This window comes from Rhinoderma darwinii (genome assembly GCF_050947455.1).
Source record: "Rhinoderma darwinii isolate aRhiDar2 chromosome 3 unlocalized genomic scaffold, aRhiDar2.hap1 SUPER_3_unloc_2, whole genome shotgun sequence".
Classification (NCBI taxonomy): domain Eukaryota; kingdom Metazoa; phylum Chordata; class Amphibia; order Anura; family Rhinodermatidae; genus Rhinoderma; species Rhinoderma darwinii.
The window spans coordinates 290,514-312,009 of record NW_027461745.1 but is presented as its reverse complement, the minus strand read 5'-3'; the positions used below and the strand labels follow the sequence as shown (position 1 = coordinate 312,009).

General features: G+C 48.7%; 1 protein-coding gene across 2 annotated transcripts in view; it reads right to left on the bottom strand.

Annotated features, from left to right (window-relative positions):
* Positions 1-5,857: 5,857 nt before the first annotated feature.
* PCOLCE (procollagen C-endopeptidase enhancer) overlaps positions 5,858-21,496 on the bottom strand; it is a 30,285-nt gene continuing 14,646 nt past the window's right edge. Inside the window, exons 2-9 of one of the 2 annotated variants that reach the window (XM_075847328.1) lie at positions 13,089-13,197; positions 8,798-9,056; positions 8,587-8,711; positions 7,477-7,613; positions 6,729-7,069; positions 6,577-6,651; positions 6,279-6,449; positions 5,858-6,155 (exon numbers count right to left, since the gene is read on the bottom strand). In XM_075847328.1, the coding sequence (XP_075703443.1) occupies positions 6,025-6,155; positions 6,279-6,449; positions 6,577-6,651; positions 6,729-7,069; positions 7,477-7,613; positions 8,587-8,711; positions 8,798-9,056; positions 13,089-13,197 (1,348 nt within the window). In that variant the 3' untranslated portion in view covers positions 5,858-6,024. The remainder of the gene's footprint in view (positions 6,156-6,278; positions 6,450-6,576; positions 6,652-6,728; positions 7,070-7,476; positions 7,614-8,586; positions 8,712-8,797; positions 9,057-13,088; positions 13,198-21,496) is intronic. The other variant, XM_075847329.1, reaches the window with a different exon arrangement.

Sequence of the window (21,496 nt, the reverse complement as noted above, 5' to 3'; positions counted from 1 at the left end):
CTGGGTGTATATCTAGTCCCTTACCTAGGGGACTGACGGCTCCCAAAATGAGGTTTGCCATCAGGTGGTGGTTGAGGAGCATCTTCAGTTACGGAAATCAGTTGCTTTCCACCAGTAGATCGTGTTAGCCACTGGTTCCTCTAGCCGGGGTTAATAACAACACTCACTGGTCCAGGGTCGGTGGAATCTCCTGGGCAGCAAAAGGTAATCGAACTTCAGAGTGATGAAGGTCGGTGAGATTGTCCTGGAAATGTAACAGGCAAATTAAGAGCTGCCCAGGTCCAGACGGACAATCTAGTAACCGTATTCTACCTCAACACATGGGGGCACCAGGTGGCATCTCTTGAGGTTTTCGAAGATTATGACCTGGGCAGAATGTCATCTGACCAGAATTTCAGCAGTCCTTGTCCAGGGCAGCGACAACATCTCTACGGACCTTCCTAGTAGGAAAGGTCTGAGGCCCGGCCAATAGAAATGATCAGCTGTTAGTGAGAAGATGGGACGAGCCGTAACTGGACCTGATGGCAACAAGAAGATCCAAAGATTCTGCGCCTTTTCAGAACATCAAACAAGACAAAGCCAAGATCTTAGCGATCGTTCCTTCTGACCCGGGAGGGCCTGGTTGTTAGATCTTTAGAATAGAACTTACTGGCAGCTACTCCCTAGAGGGGATCTGATTCTCCAAGGGGTCTTCATCCAGAGCCGCGGAAGCGACACCTCGGCTGCCACATCGGCGACTGTTACTTTGGACTGCGCGATACTATGACTGGCGCTCCCCGCCGCTCGCTCTGATAAATTACAGACCATTTTAGGCCTGTGAGACACTGAAACAAGATTTTTACGCAGGCCGGAGCGATGATGTCAAAGTATCGCATCGGCCTGTGCAGTGACCACGTCCCAGCATATCTTTGGCTGAGGAGGCCTCCAGATCTATTCACTGTGGAAACGAGGCGGATGAGTCGTAGTTTTATTTAATGGGCCATTATTACTGAGTGGAAGCTAAAGGGACACCATTACTGGGAGGAGGCACTAGGGGACACCATTACTGAGTGGAGGCACTAGGGGGCATTATAACTGAGAGGAGACACTAGGGGGCATTATTACTGAGAGGAGGCACTAGGGGGCATTATTACTGAGAGGGGGTACTAGGGGGCATTATTACTGAGAGGGGGCACTAGGGAGCAGTATTACTGAGAGGAGGCACTAGGGGGCATTATTACTGAGGGGGTACTAGGGGGCATTAGAACTGAGAGGAGACACTAGGGGGCATTATTACTGAGAGGAGGCACAAGGGGCATTATTACTGAGAGGAGGCACTAGGGGCATTATTACTGAGAGGAGGCACTAGGGGCATTATTACTGAGAGGAGGCACTAGGGGCATTATTACTGAGAGGAGGCACTAGGGGGCATTATTACTGAGAGGAGACACTAGGGGGCATTATTACTGAGAGGAGGCACAAGTGGGCATTATTACTGAGAGGAGGCACTAGGGGGCATTATTACTGAGAGGGGGTACTAGGGAGCAGTATTACTGAGTGGAAGCTAAAGGGACACCATTACTGGGAGGAGGCACTAGGGGACACCATTACTGAGAGGAGACCCTAGGGATCATTATAACTGAGAGGAGACACTAGGGGGCATTATTACTGAGAGGAGGCACTAGGGGGCATTATTACTGAGAGGGGGTACTAGGGGGCATTATTACTGAGGGGGTACTAGGGAGCAGTATTACTGAGAGGAGGCACTAGGGGGCATTATTACTGAGAGGAGGCACTAGGGGGCATTATTACTGAGAGGAGGCACTAGGGGGCATTATTACTGAGAGGAGGCACTAGGGGGCATTATTACTGAGAGGGGGTACTATGGGGCAGTATTACTGAGAGGAGGCACTAGGGGGCATTATTACTGAGAGGAGGCACTAGTGGGCATTATTACTGAGAGGAGGCACTAGGGGACACCATTACTGAGAGGAGACACTAGGGGGCATTATAACTGAGAGGAGGCACTAGGGGGCATTATTACTGAGAGGGGGTACTAGGGGGCATTATTACTGAGAGGGGGTACTAGGGGGCATTATTACTGAGTGGAGGCACTAGGGGGCATTATTACAGAGAGGAGGCACTAGGGGGCATTATTACTGAGAGGAGGCACTAGGGGGCATTATTACTGAGAGGAGGCACTAGGGGGCATTATTACTGAGAGGGGGTACTAGGGGGCAGTATTACTGAGAGGAGGCACTAGGGGGCATTATTACTGAGAGGAGGCACTAGTGGGCATTATTACTGAGAGGAGGCACTAGGGGGCATTATAACTGAGAGGAGGCACTAGGGGGCATTATTACTGAGAGGGGGCACTAGGGGGCATTATTACTGAGTGGAGGCACTAGGGGGCATTATTACTGAGAGGGGGCACTAGGGGGCAGTATTACTGAGAGGAGGCACTAGGGGGCATTATTACTGAGAGGGGGCACTAGGGGGCATTATTACTGAGAGGAGGCACTAGGGGGCATTATTACTGAGAGGAGGCACTAGGGGGCATTATTACTGAGAGGGGGTACTAGGGGGCAGTATTACTGAGAGGAGGCACTAGGGGGCATTATTACTGAGAGGAGGCACTAGTGGGCATTATTACTGAGAGGAGGCACTAGGGGACACCATTACTGAGAGGAGACACTAGGGGGCATTATAACTGAGAGGAGGCACTAGGGGGCATTATTACTGAGAGGGGGTACTAGGGGGCATTATTACTGAGAGGAGGCACTAGGGGGCATTATTACTGAGAGGAGGCACTAGGGGGCATTATTACTGAGAGGAGGCACTAGGGGGCATTATTACTGAGAGGGGGCACTAGGGGGCATTATTACTGAGTGGAGGCACTAGGGGGCATTATTACTGAGAGGGGGCACTAGGGGGCATTATTACTGAGAGGAGGCACTAGTGGGCATTATTACTGAGAGGAGGCACTGTTGGGCATTATTAATGAGTGGAGGCACTAGGGGGCATTATTACTGAGAGGAGGCACTGTTGGGCATTATTACTAGGGGGCATTATTTGGGCATTATTACTGAGTGGAGGCACTAGGGGGCATTATTACTGAGAGGGGGCACTAGGGGGCATTATTACTGAGAGGAGGCACTAGGGGACACCATTACTGAGAGGAGACACTAGGGGGCATTATTACTGAGAGGAGGCACTAGGGGGCATTATTACTGAGAGGGGGTACTAGGGGGCATTATTACTGAGAGGAGGCACTAGGGGGCATTATTACTGAGAGGAGGCACTAGGGGGCATTATTACTGAGAGGGGGTACTAGGGGGCATTATTACTGAGAGGAGGCACTAGGGGACATTATTACGGAGAGGAGGCACTAGGGGGCATTATTACTGAGAGGAGGCACTAGTGGGCATTATTACTGAGGAGGCACTAGGCATTATTACTGAGTGGAGGCACTAGGGGGCATTATTACTGAGAGGGGGCACTAGGGGGCATTATTACTGAGAGGAGGCACTAGTGGGCATTATTACTGAGAGGAGGCACTAGGGGGCATTATTACTGGGTGGAGGCACTAGGGGGCATTATTACTGAGTGGAGGCACTAGGGGGCATTATTACTGAGTGGAGGCACTAGGGGGCATTATTACTGAGTGGAGGCACTAGGGGGCATTATTACTGAGAGGAGGCACTAGGGGGCATTATTACTGAGAGGAGGCACTAGTGGGCATTATTACTGAGGAGGCACTAGGCATTATTACTGAGTGGAGGCACTAGGGGGCATTATTACTGAGTGGAGGCACTAGGGGGCATTATTACTGAGTGGAGGCACTAGGGGGCATTATTACTGAGTGGAGGCACTGTTGGGCATTATTACTGAGTGGAGGCACTAGGGGGCATTATTACTGAGAAGGAGGCACTAGGGGGCATTATTACTGAGTAGGGGCACAAGAAGTCATTATTACCGAGTGAGGGCACTTGGAATTATAACTGAGTGAGGGCACAAGGGGCATTATTACTAAGTGGGGGGCACTAGGAGACATTGTTACTGAGTCGGGCACAAGAAGACATTATTACTGAGTGGGGGCATTAGGAGACATTATTACTAAGTGGGGGCACTAAAAGACATTATTACTGAGTGAGGGCACAAGGGGCATTATAACTGGGGGGGCACTAGGAGTCCTTGTTACTGTGTGGCGGGCATTATTACTGAGTGGGGACAGAATGAAGCTCTTTAGCGTTGTGGCCCCTTTCCAGTTTTTCCTCATGGCCACAGCTTTGCAGGGAACGGCCACCAAGCTCCTAAAATGGGTATCAGTGAAAGGAGTTCCATTTTACATGGGGAGGGTACCGAGCTGAATCCATGCCCCGGGTGAAGCAAAGCCCAGCTACCCCTCTGGATTGGAACATTATCCAACCGGTGCGCAGTCTGTGATCTGTTTCCTACAGACATTCGGACGTCCGACTTGCTCCACTTCCTATAAGAAGGTTTTAAGCGGGACCTAAAACTACAACTCCCTCCGTGTCCAGTTTGCGGTCATTAATTCTGCTCTGGATTTTTCATCTTCTAACAATCGTCCTATCAGAGGTTCTTTCCAGAGGTATCGAGAGTCTCAGGCCAAATGTAGGATCTCGTCCTATTTGGGAACTGGCCAATTTTCATCTGAGCCATTCGCGCCCCGCGAAGAAGTCCGGCCAAGTTCTTGTTTTGGTAGCCATTGCCTCGGCTAAGAGAGTCGGCGAGTTGTGGCTCTCTGCCTGTGAGCCTTACTTAAAGACTCTTCCGGATTGTATTTATTCTTCCTAAGGTTCTGTCCGATTCCGATGTAAACCGAGAAATTTGCTTTCCTGAATTTTCTGTCTCTGCGTCAATCAGATGTAAAGCGCTAAAGACTTGAGGCTATCCGAAAGACTATTTCTACAGTTCTTTGGTGGCAGAAAGGTGCAGGTGGGCGGTAAAGCCACTCCTTTTAGGTAGTTGACATCCACTGTCTCCTTAGGGTATGTGCACACACACTAATTACGTCCGTAATTGACGGACGTATTTCGGCCGCAAGTCCCGGACCGAACTCAGTGCAGGGAGCCGGGCTCCTAGCATCATAGTTATGTACGATGCTAGGAGTCCCTGCCTCTCTGCAGGACAACTGTCCCGTGCTGTAATCATGTTTTCAGTACGGGACAGTAGTTCCACGGAGAGGCAGGGGCTCCTAGCATCGTACATAACTATGATGCTAGGAGCCCGGCTCCCTGCACTGTGTTCGGTCCGGTACTTGCGGCCGAAATACGTCCGTCAATTACGGACGTAATTAGTGTGTGTGCACATACCCTTATTCTACGTCTTGGTGGTTGTTCCGGTTCCAGATGGTGCCAGTGCTCGAGATCCATGGTGGCTTCCTGGAAAAAACTTTTTTCCTGTGCGTTGGCAGGTAACGCTGGGGTCGTTATTTCACACAGGTAAGAGGTTTAGGTATGGTCTTACAGTAGAGTCATGCGTCCTATTAACCCTTGATTTACTTGCTGCTTTCGAGTATGTCCTAGGATGGGTCAGAACCAAAATCCCATGTGTATTGTTGAGGACTAAGCACTTTAAAAAAAAAAAAAAAGAGCGTCTAGAAAAGGGTGTGGCTTAGCGGGGAAGGGGCGTGGCTTAAAATGTGCCAAAAAGGCGCTAAATGAAAACTAAGCCAACCAAGATTTGCTATAAGGAACGATAAAATGTCTAGGATTTCTAGCTATATCCCCCAAATTTACTATACCCGCTATTTTTATTGTAACCCTATTTTCCTCTGTTATCAGACCCCTGGCCCGTTACTATCTGTAGGTGGGATACACCTACTAGTCGTGACGGCTCGGACAGAATGGCGCGGTAATGTTTATGGTTTCTTTATTACAGCTGAGGACGGAAAACACAATTCTGTAGAGAAAACTGCCACTTTATGGAAGATGAGGCTGACGCGGGCTATCGCTACTGCCACATGGCAGCTCTGGAGGACAGCAGGTATCGTGGCACCGTCACCTAGACCACGTGGCGCCATTAGCAGGTCTTCTTGGCGATGTTGCTGAGGATTTGATGCTGCTGCGCTCTGTAAGCGATGACGAAACTGTCACCCATAATCCTGCCGTGTCCGTTCTCGTCCACCTTCCCCATGAAGAGGTAATTGGCGCCTGCAGACACAAACAGAACATTGCTACTCCCAGACAGATACACAGTGATATATCCTGCAGATTATTGCACCACTGACAGTCTGCAGAACGTTGCTCTGTCCTCTCTACCTCCAGGTCTCTTACCTTTCTTCAAGATGGGGCACTTGGGGCACTCGTTTATTATCTGGGCGCTCGCCTTCTCAGCCTGCTGAATGCTCAGGTCTCCCTCCTTGTAGGTCTGGATGATATTGACCGTAGCCAGCAGGGTGCCCTCCACGTCTCCTTTAACGAGGGTCTTCACTGTCCCGGTCAGCACTACGTAAAGCCGAGAGGAAGGTCATTGTAGGTCATCTCACCCGTGTGTAGAATATTGTCAGCCATCAAATACCCCAAATGATTGCACTAAAATTGGACCCCCCAGCTCCGATACCGATGTCCTTACCAAATTGATTGGCACAGAAATGGCTTCCTAATGTTCCGGTCTTACGACACTTCTCAGGGCACTTGACAGCTGATCCTAAAAAGAGAATAAGACATATGAGATTGTAAGGGATCGGCCTGTAACCCCTGATCAGACCTGGGGTCCCGCGTCACCTGCAGCACCGGGGGATGCCGATCCTTTGACTTTTGGCTTTGCCGTACTGCCAGGTTTAGTGGGCTTTGGTTTTGCGTTGGGTTTTGCGTTGGGTTTCTTCGTGGGCTTAGCTGTGGGTTCCTGGGTGGGTTTAGATGTGGGTTTTGGGGTGGTCTTTGGTTTCGGGGGTGCCTTTGTTCCAGCTGGGCGCATGACCTTATTAGTGGTGGGTTTAGTCTCTGTGGTCTTTGACACTTCAGAAATATCTTTCATTCTATAGACGGCCTCAAATCCATCAGCCGTGACACTGAGGTCAGATACAAACTGGACGAGCATCTCATTGGCATCGGAGTAGATAGTCCTGGAAGATAGAAGCGGTAAAACATGTCATGGCAGTCCCTGCTGGTCCCTGGCGTGTTCTCACTGCCCCTATATTAGGGCACATGTCTGAAAGTATCCTGTGCCCGTGATTGGTGTCGCTAGCTAACTGGGTATTAATATTCCATAGAGTAAAAGAAAGAAAGACTCTGAAATAGTATTAAGAGTCTCGTAATATCTTTTATGCAGCTACATCCCGCCGAGACCGCCACTTTTCAAAATTTGCTGAATATTTTGTTCAATATTATTCCAGCAGAGGGAGCAATTAGAGCCTCAGTAGATCACTATAATAAGATTTTCTGAATCCTCAGATACCATATGACCCAATGTTCTCATGTGTGTTCAGACCCACAACAACGTGATTTTTACTGTATACTCTCCCATACTCACTTGGGTGATGCGTCTCCACAGAATTTCCCAATTTGCCGGTTGTTGTCCATTGTTCCACCATTAAACACGGCCAAGTAATCATATCTGCAGTAACTATCTTCTTCAATGTCAAATTTTCCAAATGACAGCTCAATTACCTGAGAGATGTAGAACTAGGGGGTCAATGTATCATATAGACATCCAGAAACAGACCACCCCCCCTACCACATCCCACTGGTGTCAGTGTACATCATACAGACCACCAGAATCGGACCACCCCACCCCCCCCTACCAACCCACTAGTGTCAGTATACATCATACAGATCTCCAGAACCGGACCACCCCCCTACCAACCCTCTGGTGTCAGTGTACATCATACAGACCTCCAGAATCGGACCACCCCTCCCCCTACCAACCCACTGGTGTCGGTGTAAATCATACAGACCTCCAGAACCAGACCACCCCTCTACCAACCCGCTAGTGTCAGTGTAAATCATACAGATCTCCAGAACCGGACCACCCCCCCTACCAACCCACAGGCGTCAGTGTAAATCATACAGACCTCCAGAACCAGGACTAACCCCCCTACCAACCCACAGGCATCAGTGTAAATCATACAGACCTCAGTACTGGACCACCCCCCTACCAACCCACTGGCGTCAGTGTAAATCATACAGATCTCCAGAACCGGACCACCCCCCCTACCAACCCACAGGCGTCAGTGTAAATCATACAGACCTCCAGAACTAGGACTAACCCCCCTACCAACCCACAGGCGTCAGTGTGAATCATACAGACCTCCAGTACTGGACCACCCCCCTACCAACCCACTGGCGTCAGTGTAAATCATACAGATCTCCAGAACCGGACCACCCCCCCCCTACCAACCCACAGGCATCAGTGTAAATCATACAGACCTCCAGAACCAGGACTACCCCCCCCCTACCAACCCACAGGCGTCATTGTAAATCATACAGACCTCCAGTACTGGACCCCCCCCCCCTACCATCCCACTGGTGTTAGTGTAAATCATACAGAGCTCCAGAACCAGCCGGCCCCTCATGATCCCTAGTGTACACAATATGGACTTCTGTAACAATCTATCCTGCGGGTTCACAGAGATTTTCTCACCTGGTCTTTTGGGGCCACGATATGCCAGGAACAACTTACTCCACTGGGGTAATTATTTTCTGGCCAGTTGGGGCTCGTTATACTTCCTTGGGGTTTCTCAAACTTCCCCCCGCACATCAGATTGTCTGGAATACATACATTACTGTGTGACAATGTGTGATATCTTACACCCGCACATCTCCACCGCCTGGTTCCCCCTGCCGTCTCTTACCAGATAGATATGGGGCTCCAGCACTATACCAGGCTAGGAACCCTCGTCCTCCAGTTCCTTCATCTGAGGACATCTCCAGCATCATCTGGGAGCCGGTGGACGTGAGAGCTCCTGGTCGGAAAGTCCCACACACTCGAGCCAGACGTTGGGAGCTCATGTCATGACCATTATAGACATTGAGGTAGTCGTAGCGGCAGGAAGGGTCTGACTCCATGTCCAGTACGCGGAATGACAGGATGACGACATGACCCTCGGGAACCTGCCACAAAAAGATATGTCACATCCCTGTCTCTAGGAGAGGCCCTGACCCTGGGTCCCCTCTCAAGAGACTTTGTCACCAGTAAGGAGAAGGTTCGAAGATAAATCGCTTTCAAGATATTCTGTCTATGTCTCCTAGAACCTCTGTGGTCTCTGGGTCCCTTATGCTTTGGGTCATGATAGTCCCAACAGTCTCTGTATCACCTGACACCCTCTCTGTCTTCTGCTGATCTCCGACAGTCTCTGTATCTCCTGACACCCTGTCTTTTGCTGACCTCCGACAGTCTCTGTATCTTCTGAGAACCTCTTGTGATAGGTTTAACATGGACAGATTTTAGCCTAGGTCACTAAGTTTTATAAACCTCCCCTGTGTGGCCTGACGGCTCCTGCGTCTACTGATGGCTACTGTGTCTAATGACGGTCTGTGTGGTCTCCTGCTGGTCTTTGTAGTTGTAACCCGCAGTCACCACAAGGGTAAGCAAATAATTGTTCATCTCTAACCTACAGAAGGAGACATTGTAATTAGAGAGGCTGTTTCCGGGTAAGTAGAAGACAGTAAAGCGGTGTGCAGAGGAGCAGGCCAGTGAGTACCATGAGTGGAGCTAAGGAGACAAGGTGACCAGACATCGGGGATCTGAGCGAGGGTCATCGCCAGAGTGAGATCTCCTGCAAAACGCGACTGCATTGCAGAACGTTGGGAAGTGGCATCCATACAGAGAAGAGCGTCTGTTTTTTCGGAGAGCATAAAACAAAGTGATGGTGGGGGTTGCTGAAATGAATCAACTACACACCAGGTGCTTAAGGAAACAATAACCCTAGAAAAGAGAAGCAAGTTGGGACGGTCCCAGTGGCCCTGCAAGCAGAGCTGGTGTCCGAAAAAGACAAACGCATGGCAGCCTGGGTGGCATCTCTGGAGGGGATGATGAAAGAAGCGCTGGTGGTCAAAAGAGATGACGTGTTGCCCCATAATTGAAAATCCATTAGGCGTCAATCCTCTGGAAGGCAAGCTGGAGGAAGGGACCAGCCTGGTAGAAGAAGATGTCGGGAATGTGATCGAATTGGACATTTTGCCCGGCACTGCCCATGCTGTCCTGCGACTGCCAGCCGCAGGACCTTAAACAAGAGCGCAAACTGCAGAGGAAGGTGCCGAATTATGCCCCCTGGTAGAAGCTAAGAACTTGCTGGGACAATGCCCGGTGGTGGCCAAGTTTAACGTAGTTGGGCTATCTTTTCTTATGGACTCCAGATCCCATGTTACAACCATTGCCAAGTCAGTCTTTGAAATGCACTTCCCCTTCTTTTTATGGGAAGGGAGTTCAACTTGGGTGCGCCTCATGGCAGCTAACAGCTTGCCCATCCCTATTGTAAGAGTAATGGACGTGGACATTTTATTATAGGGCTGAGAGTTGTGCCAAACAGAAGTAGAGGTGGTGGAGAGAGCAATGGTCTCTGATGTTCCAGTGATTCTTGGGATGGATGTATTGCGAAAGTTAGATGGACTCATGGCATGTGAGTTGGGACCCAAATACTGGAAGTACGTTCCGAGTCATAAACCCTCACAGATAGCCCTATGTAGAGCCCTCTAGCAGTGCTGGATCCTGAAGGTGCTACTAAATTAGTCTGGTAGAACAGGTGGTCTAAAACTCTAGAACTCCCAGCTGGCCGTGTAGTGTTGCTGCCCTTGCCAGTGGGTACCAACCAGGGATTAAAAGGAGTTACTGTGTTGATTGAGCCAGTAGATAAGGGACAGCTGTGGCCAGGACCCTTTTGTAAAGTCCAGACCGGGCAAGTGCTGCTAAGAATGGTAAATGTCACCAAGCACGATGAGACCCTTGCACCCCGGGAGCTGATGGCAGAAGTGTTCCCAGTCAAAAAGATCAGGTCGGACAAGAAGCGTCCTGGTGGATTGAGACGGCAGATATGGGCATCGCTACGCTCACAGTGTGCCAAGTCAGTTTGAGGTCAACAAGGACTATGGGAGACTGCTCCTGAAGGAGGTACAGCCAGAAGGTCTACTGGTGAAAAGAACGAGCTGGCTGAAGTACTGGGCGCATGCCACAAACTGGAACAAAACAGATTTTGGGTTGACCCAGACTCAGCAACACAAGATCCCAATGGGAGATGCCCGACCTGTTCGTGAGCGCTACCGTCGCATCTCTCCAGCAAGAGGATAAGGCGTTACTGAAACAAAGGCGAGACATCAGCAGACCGAACAAGAGGCTTTGGGCATCACCCATCATTTTAGTCATGAGGAAAGACAAGAGCTTAAGGTTCTGTGTGGGTTATAGGCATCTAAACGTCTGCATAGTGACACCCACCTGCTCCCCCGAATAGAGGACTCCTGGGCCGAGCTAAATACTTCTCTACCTTGGACTTGGCCAGTGAATACTGGCAGGTGCCCGTGGATGAAAATGATATGGAGAAGACCACTTTTACCCCACCAGTGGGCTGTTTGAGTTCCTATGTGTCCCCTAACATCTCACCAATGCCCCAGAAACCTTTCAGAGACGGATGGACCTGCGCCTATGGGAGCTGAATTCTGAGTGTCTACTGATCTACTAAGAAAACCTTCACCTTCCATGAGCATCTGGAGAGACTGGACCTGGTGTTAACCCAGTTGGAAGAGCAACGGCTAAAGCTGAAGCCCAGAAAATGCCATCTGTTTGGAGAAAGAGTTGAGAACCTGGGACACGTGGTGACGAAGGAAGGCGTCCACACTACTGGCGGTTCATAAAGGACTTCGTTTAGGTGGCTGCACTCCCGTATGCTCGCAATAGGGGGCCACCCTATAGACAACAAAAAAACCATCATATGGGGAGTAGAGTTAGATCAGGCCTTCAGTGACCTGACGAGACAGTTGACTAGTGACCCGTCCGGTCCTATGCTTATTTTACAAGCCCTTTGCCCTCTATACTGATGGAAGTTTAAAGGGCCTTGGGGAAGTTCTGACTCAAGATTAAGATGGCGGAGAGAGGATATTCGCCTGTGCCAGCCGTACGCTGCGGGACAGGGAGAAAAATCCAGAGAAAAACTGTTTAAGCTGGAGCTGTTGGTGGTAGTATCGGCTGTTACCGAGAAGTTGGCTGAGACGTTGGGGCAGAATCCACTACAGCTAGCCCTCCGGCAGCAGGGGTAACACTCATGGATGAAGACACACCACACGAAGAAGGGCCAGGACCACTGGAGTGTAGAGAAGTCTTGTGTGTCACCCAGAAGAGAGGAAGGCCAAGTCCCTGAAGGAGATGACTAGTCCCAGGTTGGCACTTACAACAACCTAATTTTGGGTAGGTTGCCCTCCAGATTTGAGGACTATGTGATGAACACCAAGGTGGCCGGGATGGAGAAGTGTAACCCACAGTCACCACAAGGGGAGACCTATAACTGTTCAAAGGTAACCTACAGAAGGAGGTATTGTAATTAGAGAGGCTGCTTATGGGGTAGGAGATTCCGCCAGGGCAGGAAGTGTCTGTGTGTGAAGTGTTTCCGGTCAGTTCACAAGTAGGCGGTGGCCTGTGTGAGCTGTCTATAGATAAGCTGTGTGCAGAGGAGCAGGCCAGTGAGTACCTAGAGTGTAACCAGAACCGTGGAGACAAGACGGCCAGACACTTGGGATCTGAGCAAGGGTTAGCGTCGGAGTGAGGTCTCCAGCAAGGCTGCATCACAGAATGGCAGAAAGCGGCCAACCATATAGAAAGGGCACCTGGTGTCCGGAGAGCAGAATACAATGGGAGGCAAAGAGCAGCATCCCGGACTATGTGGTGAAGCCTCAGCTGTCCGCTCTGATATCTCTGATGTCACTGTGCTAGAAGTAAGGGACTGACAGCTTACGCAGTCTCCCGGCGGTCTGGGCAGTCTCCCGGCGGTCTGGGCAGTCTCCCCGCGGTCTGGGCAGTCTCCTGACGACATATTATTCCTAGCACTCTATTTATCTTCTCTGCTAAGTCTCTTCAGACTCACACACAACTCTTAATTGCACCTGTCTAAGTCTTACAAATAGTCCCCTCCACTGTGCTGTCTCTTTGTACTCTCTTACCGTTATTTTCCACACACATTTCTTGTTATGAGGGTAATAGCTTGGAAATCCTTCACTGGCAATGTAGCCGGAATCTCCTGTGATGTCTCCTCCGCACAAAAACTCCGGCCTGAGGGTAGATGAGAGTGATAAAGAGACAGGAGGATATAATAATAATATAATATACAGAGTGATGGACAGATACACGAGACAGAGGGAAGAGCTCAATTCCTTACATGTTTGGTCAGAGCTGTAATCATAAAGGTGTTATATATAGGCACTTATACCACAACCTGCCTCTAGAGGGAGCACTACTGACTATAACTCAATAGCACAGGGACCCGGACTTGACCCATATTTATCTTACTACAGGAAATATCAGTTAGTGGAAATACTAGAAACCAGAAATCAAGAATACAGAGAAGTGGTGCTGTGCAGTGTGTATATATACACAGAATAATACAGATACTGAGAATTACACCCAGTATACAGGACAGGAGTTCTCCGACCACTGTTTAATTTTATTTTCTCTGAATGTTGCAGAGACCCCCCGGATGGGAAGAGGCTTTTGGAGGCTCAATTCGTCTCTCTTGGAAGAAGCGGAGATAAGACGGTCCTTTGAGGATTTCTTTCAGAGCCAGGTACCATTACTGGATCTTTGTAGCAGTAAGTCGGAGTGGTGGGAGATGTTCAAAAAAAGGGTGGCGAGTTTCTTCCGCCAGCTCTCGAGCCTCAGGAGCCTGGACAGGTACCGCTTGTATCAGGGCCTGAGGAGGAAACTCGAGCATCTTGTCTTGACTGAAGGTGCCCGCGAGGACATCTCCAGAGTGAAATCTTTGCTTAAGAGTTGCCAGTATGATAGACACGCATCTTTAGTTTTTGAGAGGGATTTTGGGAAGTACCGCTCGCCCGACCCCTACAAGAACTGCAAGATGTCAGTAAATAGTAAAGTGGTTTCAGGACTGATGGACAGTACAGGATCCCTGAAAAGGTCCAGATCAGGGATCTTGGAGGTCGTCAGATCCTTTTACTCGCACCTCTTGGGAAAGATGGATCTTGATCGGGATGCGATGTCGGCTTTCCTGGCTGAAACTGTCCCCGAACCAGGAGTAGACCCCTCTCTTGGTGTCTTGGCAGAGGCGATCAGGGAAGAGGAAGTGAGACTGGCGATTGAAGGGCTTGCCCTCAAGAAGTCGCCGGGTCCAGATGGCTTAACGTCTGAATTTTACAAGACCTTTAAGGACATTTTAGTTCCCCTGTTGACTGAGGTGTTGAATGAGTGTCTTTCCTCGGGCACTTTGCCGAAGTCAATGAGGAGGTCGGCCCTGATCATCCTGTCAAAGGGTAAAGACCCATCGCACATTGAGAATTGGCATCCCATAGCGCTACTCAATGTGGACAGAAAGGTTCTGGCAAAGGTGCTGTTTAATCGGCTGGTGAAATTTGCACCCGGCTCCTTTCGGGGGCTCAGCATTGCTCTGTTCCAGGCCGCAGCGCGTTTAGCGCTGTACTCGGTGTCCGAGAGGCAGTGGAGCAGAGTAGGGCGGGCTGTTGGAAGGGGTACTTGCTGTCCTTGGATCAGGCAAAAGCGTTTGATCGGGTTGATCACGAGTATCTCTGGTCGGTCCTTCTGATGTATGGTCTGCCGGGGGGGTTTGTTGATTGGCTTAAGATCTTTTATGCAGGGGCAGAGAGTTTTCCGCTTGTGAACGGTTGGATTGGCCGCTCTTTTGAGGTTGGGTCTGGGGTTCGCCAGGGTTGCCCGCTGAGCCCGCTTTTATACGTGTTCGCGATTGACCCCTTCCTTGGGAGGGTAGATCGTGGACCGTTGGTGAGAGTCAGCATGGACTTGGCAGCCTCGGAAGCCACTCTGAGAGTGGTGGCATATGCGGATGACGTCACCGTCTTTGTGTCCTCGAGAGGGGAGGCAGAGTGGGTGATGTCTGAAGTTGACCGCTACTCGGAGGCATCCGGGTCCATGATCAACCAGGATAAGTGTAAGAGTCTCTGGCTGGGAGGGGGAGATCCTACCTTTGATCTCTCGGACACTCTTCCAGGGCCTCAGGAGTTTGTAAAAATTCTCGGCATCGAATTTGGCCAGGGGGATTACCCCAAACAAAATTGGGACAGCAGGCTAAAGATCGCCGCTCAGAAGGTCGACCAGTGGAAGGGTTGGTCTTTGACCCTCAGAAAAAGGGTCAACTTGATCAAAACTTACCTGCTCCCTTTGTTAATCTATTTGGGCAGTGTCTGCATCTTGCCAGAGCCTCTCTGGACTCGGGTCTACAGCTTGTTCTTCCAGATGTTATGGGGGAATAAGCTGAACCTAGTCAAGAGGGAGGTGACATACCGTACGAGGAGACTAGGAGGGTTGTGTATGGTCAACCCGGTGGTATTCCTGGTTAATACCTTTGTAAAGATCAACATGTCAAACCTCTGGCAAGAGAGGGCTCCTCCGTGGGTAGTCTCCTGCAGGGGGTGGTTTCGGCCTTTCTTCCAGGAATGGGAGACAGGAGGGCAAGTGAAGGACCTTCGCACGCCGCATGGGCATCTTCCGGCTTACGCTACCGTGGTTCTGAAAACAATTCACCGGTGGGGTCTGGGGATGTGGGAGATCAGGACTCTGTCAAGGAGGCTCCTTGACAACAGGGTTCTGTTGACCCATTTCCAGAAGCCCCTGGCGCTCAGGGACTGCCCAAGTCGGGATCTGGAGGTTGGTTTGAGGGTTTTAAATTCTAGTAGGATCCCTTTAAAGTTTTGGGACTTGGCTTGGCGTTGCTTCCATGGGAAACTGTGTGTGAGGGACAACTTGAAACACAGGAACCCTGAGGAAAGGGGTTGTCCCCGGGAGGAGTGTGACGACGTGCTGGAAAGCATGGAGCACTTCCTGCTTCATTGTCCCTTCAATACAGGGGTCTACAGCAGGGTGGGTGCCTCCATTGGTTGGCCTGGTCTGACCGGTCTCTCCTATGCGGAATGGGCCTATGGAACATTCAGACACCTGGGTGGTCGAGATCGGGGCACTTTATTCTTAGTCAGCTTAGCGGTCAGGTACGGCACGTGGAACGCACGGTGTTTTGTATCAACCAGACAAAAAACCTTCCCGGAGGAAGAGGTGGTGAGGAACATTCTTGGTGACCTGGGGAAGCTTCGTTCTTTGGAGTTCGAGAGACTGGGCACGAGTAGGGCCTCCATGCTTTGGAGGGGTTTCTCCTTCAGCGTGCCCTAGTCTAGTCGTCTCTATTCCTGGTGGGGGGCTAATGCTGCCACTGTAGCTTTTTGTTTTCTTTATAGTTGATGACGGATATAGGGCTTGCAGGTACCGAACCAGGGCCTTGTGGGTAGGATTTGTTAAGGATGTTTTATGTGTTATGTCAGGTAATGTATGCCATTGTACAGGCTGAGTCTTTACTTACTATATCTTGTAGAGTGTAGCATTTTTGTATAGATGTGAGGGGGTTAGGTGTTAGGTGGGGAGGAGGGAAAGGTGGGGAGGGGGGGGGTGGTTCAAATAATAAGAAAAAGCCGGGCCCGATCAAAGAGACATTGAAGGATGGACGATGGTGTTGGTCGGAGCTTAGGTAAGGACTTTGGACTGGACATTGGTCTTGAATTGGATAAAAAGTCATTAATATGGGTATAATGTAGATATTATATATATATGTATGTTCAGTATTGTTTTGTATATATTGTATATATTGGTTACTAATTGGTATTCATATTGCGAATTTGTGGTTAAGAAAAAGGGTGGAGGGAAAAAAACATAAAAAAAAGAATAAAAAAAAAAACATTAAAAAAAAAAAAAAAAGGGGAGGGGGTTATTTGCCGATTAGGCTCAGTTTGTGTTTCTCATGTAGGAATTTCTCATTTTCCTTGGTTAATATATTTTGATGGGCACACGGACCGGTTAGGGTCAGTTTTTGGTTTTATTGTGGTTTAACAATTTTTATTTATTTTATTTTTTAGACTGTTACTGATTTTGTTCTTTTGAGGCGTCTGGATTGATGTTGTGACTATGAGTTTTGTGTATTTGTATTTATACTGATGTGAGTGACGTGTGGATGATGAGTGATGTGTGGATGATGTGAGTTATAATACAGAAGACTGAGTGCTGGTAGGAATGTGATCTGGACCAGAGAGGAGGCGGCCGAGATTCATAATGTGTTTAGAACTTGTTCATTTTGTGTTGGTTTATGACCCGTGTATTGTATGTGCGGATTTATGGCATGTGTATGTTTGTTAACATTTATTAAAAAGATGAGAAGTAGTGCTGTGCAGTGTATATATATATACAGAATAATACAGATACTGAGAATTACACCCAGTATACAGGACAGGAGAAGTGGTACTGTGCAGTGTATATATATACAGAATAATACAGATACTGAGAATTACACCCAGTATACAGGACAGGAGAAGTGGTACTGTGCAGTGTATATATACACAGAATAATACAGATACTGAGAATTACACCCAGTATACAGGACAGGAGAAGTGGTACTGTGCAGTGTCCATATATATACAGAATAATACAGATACTGAGAATTACACCCAGTATACAGGACATGAGAAGTGGTACTGTGCAGTGTATATATATATATATATATATATATATATATATATATACAGAATAATACAGATACTGAGAATTACACCCAGTATACAGGACAGGAGAAGTATTACTGTGCAGTGTCCATATATACAGAATAATACAGATACTGAGAATTACACCCAGTATACAGGACAGGGGAAGTGGTACTGTGCAGTGTATATATATACAGAATAATACAGATACTGAGAATTACACCCAGTATACAGGACAGGAGAAGTGGTACTGTGCAGTGTATATACAGAATAATACAGATACTGAGAATTACACCCAGTATACAGGACAGGAGAAGTGGTACTGTGCAGTGTCCATATATATATACAGATACTGAGAATTACACCCAGTATACAGGACAGGAGAAGTGGTACTGTGCAGTGTGTATATATATATATATATACACAGATATACAGGACAGGAGAAGTTGTACTGTGCAGTGTATATATATATATATACAGATATACAGGACAGGAGAAGTTGTACTGTGCAGTGTATATATATATATATATATATACAGATATACAGGACAGGAGAAGTTGTACTGTGCAGGGTCCATTGAGAGGTCGAGCATTTTGGAGGATGAATTCGATGTTCTACAATCCTCTGGTCTGGGTTTTCTCAGTTCTAGATCTCTATGGCGTTCTGTCTGGGTGGTGGGAGATGTACAATAAGGAGTCAGAGTTCCTCCAAGAACTTTCCATCTTTAGATTTCGTTAGTACATTAGTCAGAGGAGGATTCTGGGTCATCGTCCTCAGCTGGAGTGGAGATCTTTGGAGGGATCTTATTTCGGAGGAGATTCCAGTATGATGGACAGTAGATGATTATATATGGTAGACGGCTTCTGGAGAAGAAGTGACACTGGAGATGGAGGGGTTCCCCCCAGGTCACGGCTCCCCCCCCCCCAGGTCACGGCTCCCCCCCCAGGTCATGGCTCCCCCCCCAGGTGACGGCTCCCCCCTCCCAGGTGACGGCTCACCCCCAGGTCGCGGCATCTTTTGACCCGTCTTGACGGGGTCTTCTCTTCTTGGGCTTGATATGGATGAGAAGTTCCGTCTGGGAGAATCGCTGCTTCTTCCTAGGTCGCAGGTCTTGTGTAGTGGAGGTCTCGTGTGTTCCCCGTGTTCCAGGAGATGTTCTTGGTATTCGGGGGGTGGAAGGCATCTCTGGGGCCCTCATACCAGGGTTCTGCTTGAGTTGACCCTGAGAACTTCCGGTTGGTCCTTGTGGTACGTGTGGCCGGGGAGGGGGAGGGGGGGATTTGATGATTGGCTGAAGGTCTTATATGAGGAGCAGAACGATTCCCCTGGTGACTGGTTGGACGTTCTTTTCAGGTTTCCTTTTTGGGTCACAGTTGTCCTTTGAGTCCGTTGTCCGAGATATTGAGAACCATTGGCAGGTTCCGGGTGGCAGATTACCTATTATCACTAGGGATTATTATTACAGATTACTACTATAATCGATTCTTATAAACTATAATAATAATAATCCCTAATTATTAGTATTATGGAATTTTATTATTATTTTTTGGGATTATTACTATTATGGATTATTATTGTTTTGGATTATTATAGATTACTACTATAGAGTATTACTATTACGGATTATTATTATTAGGGATTATTACTATTATGGATTATTATAGATTACTACTATAGATGATTACTATTATGGATTATGATGCACGATTATTATAGATTATTGCTATTATGTTTTATTATTCAGGATTATTATAGATTATGGATTATTCAGGATTATTATAGGTTATTACTATTATGGATTATTAATATTACAGATTTGCTCGGGACGTTGCTGTCCGATTGGACCGATTAATTTATTCTTTCACTTTGTGAAATATTTGTCTTTGAATATCAGAAACGTGGTGGCTCCTGAGTCACGTGATCAGCAGAGGAATGTGACGGAGTCGGCGCCAGAAAAGTCACCTGACCTGGAGTCCCGCCACACAGTCCAGGACAGGGCGATGTGAATCATTAACCCCTTCATGTCATCCGCCAGCCTGGCAATGGGTGAGGACATGGGACCGGACTGTACTGTGCCGCCCCCTATATACAGCCGTGTACACATAATATACAGAGTCCGCCAGCCTGTGCAGCCCCCTATATACAGCCGTGTACACATTATATACAGAGAGTCCACCAGCCTGTGCCGCCCCCTATATACAGCCGTGTACACATTATATACAGAGAGTCCACCAGCCTGTGCAGCCCCCTATATACAGCCGTGTACACATTATATACAGAGAGTCCACCAGCCTGTGCCGCCCCCTATATACAGCCGTGTACACATTATATACAGAGTCCTCCAGCCTGTGCCTCCCCCTATATACAGCCGTGTACACATTATATACAGAGTCCGCCAGCCTGTGCAGCCCCCTATATACAGCCGTGTACACATTATATACAGAGTCCACCAGCCTGTGCGGCCCCCTATATACAGCCGTGTACACATTATATACAGAGTCCGCCAGCCTGTGCCGCCCCCTATATACAGCCGTGTACACATTATATACAGAGTCCTCCAGACTGTGCCACCCCCTATATACAGCCGTGTACACATTAAATACAGAGTCCATCAGCCTGTGCCGCCCTCTATATACAGCCGTGTACACATTATATACAGAGTACACCAGCCTGTGCCGCCCCCTATATACAGCCGTGTAAACATTATACACAGAGTCCACCAGCCTGTGCCGCCCCCTATATACAGCCGTGTACACATTATATACAGACTCCACCAGCCTGTGCGGCCCCCTATATACAGCCGTGTACACATTATATACAGAGTCCACCAGCCTGTGCCGCCCCCTATATACAGCCGTGTACATATTATATAGAGTCCACCAGCCTGTGCGGCCCCCTATATACAGCCGTGTACACATTATATACAGAGTCCGCCAGCCTGTGTGGCCCCCTATATACAGCCGTGTACACATTATATACAGAGTCCGCCAGCCTGTGCCGCCCCCTATATACAGCCGTGTACACATTATATACAGAGTCCACCAGCCTGTTCGGCCCCCTATATACAGCCGTGTACACATTATATACAGAGTCCACCAGCCTGTGCGGCCCCCTATATACAGCCGTGTACACATTATATACAGAGTCCACCAGCCTGTGCCGCCCCCTATATACAGCCGTGTACACATTATATACAGTGTCCGCCAGCCTGTGCGGCCCCCTATATACAGCCGTGTACACATTATATACAGAGTCCACCAGCCTGTGCCGCCCCCTATATACAGCCGTGTACACATTATATACAGAGTCCTCCAGCCTGTGCCTCCCCCTATATACAGCCGTGTACACATTATATACAGAGTCCGCCAGCCTGTGCAGCCCCCTATATACAGCCGTGTACACATTATATACAGAGTCCACCAGCCTGTGATGCCCCCTATATACAGCCGTGTACACATTATATACAGAGTCCGCCAGCCTGTGCCGCCCCCTATATACAGCCGTGTACACATTATATACAGAGTCCTCCAGCCTGTGCCACCCCCTATATACAGCCGTGTACACATTATATACAGAGTCCGCCAGCCTGTGCAGCCCCCTATATACAGCCGTGTACACATTATATACAGAGTCCACCAGCCTGTGCGGCCCCCTATATACAGCCGTGTACACATTATATACAGAGTCCGCCAGCCTGTGCCGCCCCCTATATACAGCCGTGTACACATTATATACAGAGTCCTCCAGCCTGTGCCACCCCCTATATACAGCCGTGTACACATTATATACAGAGTCCATCAGCCTGTACCGCCCTCTATATACAGCCGTGTACACATTATATACA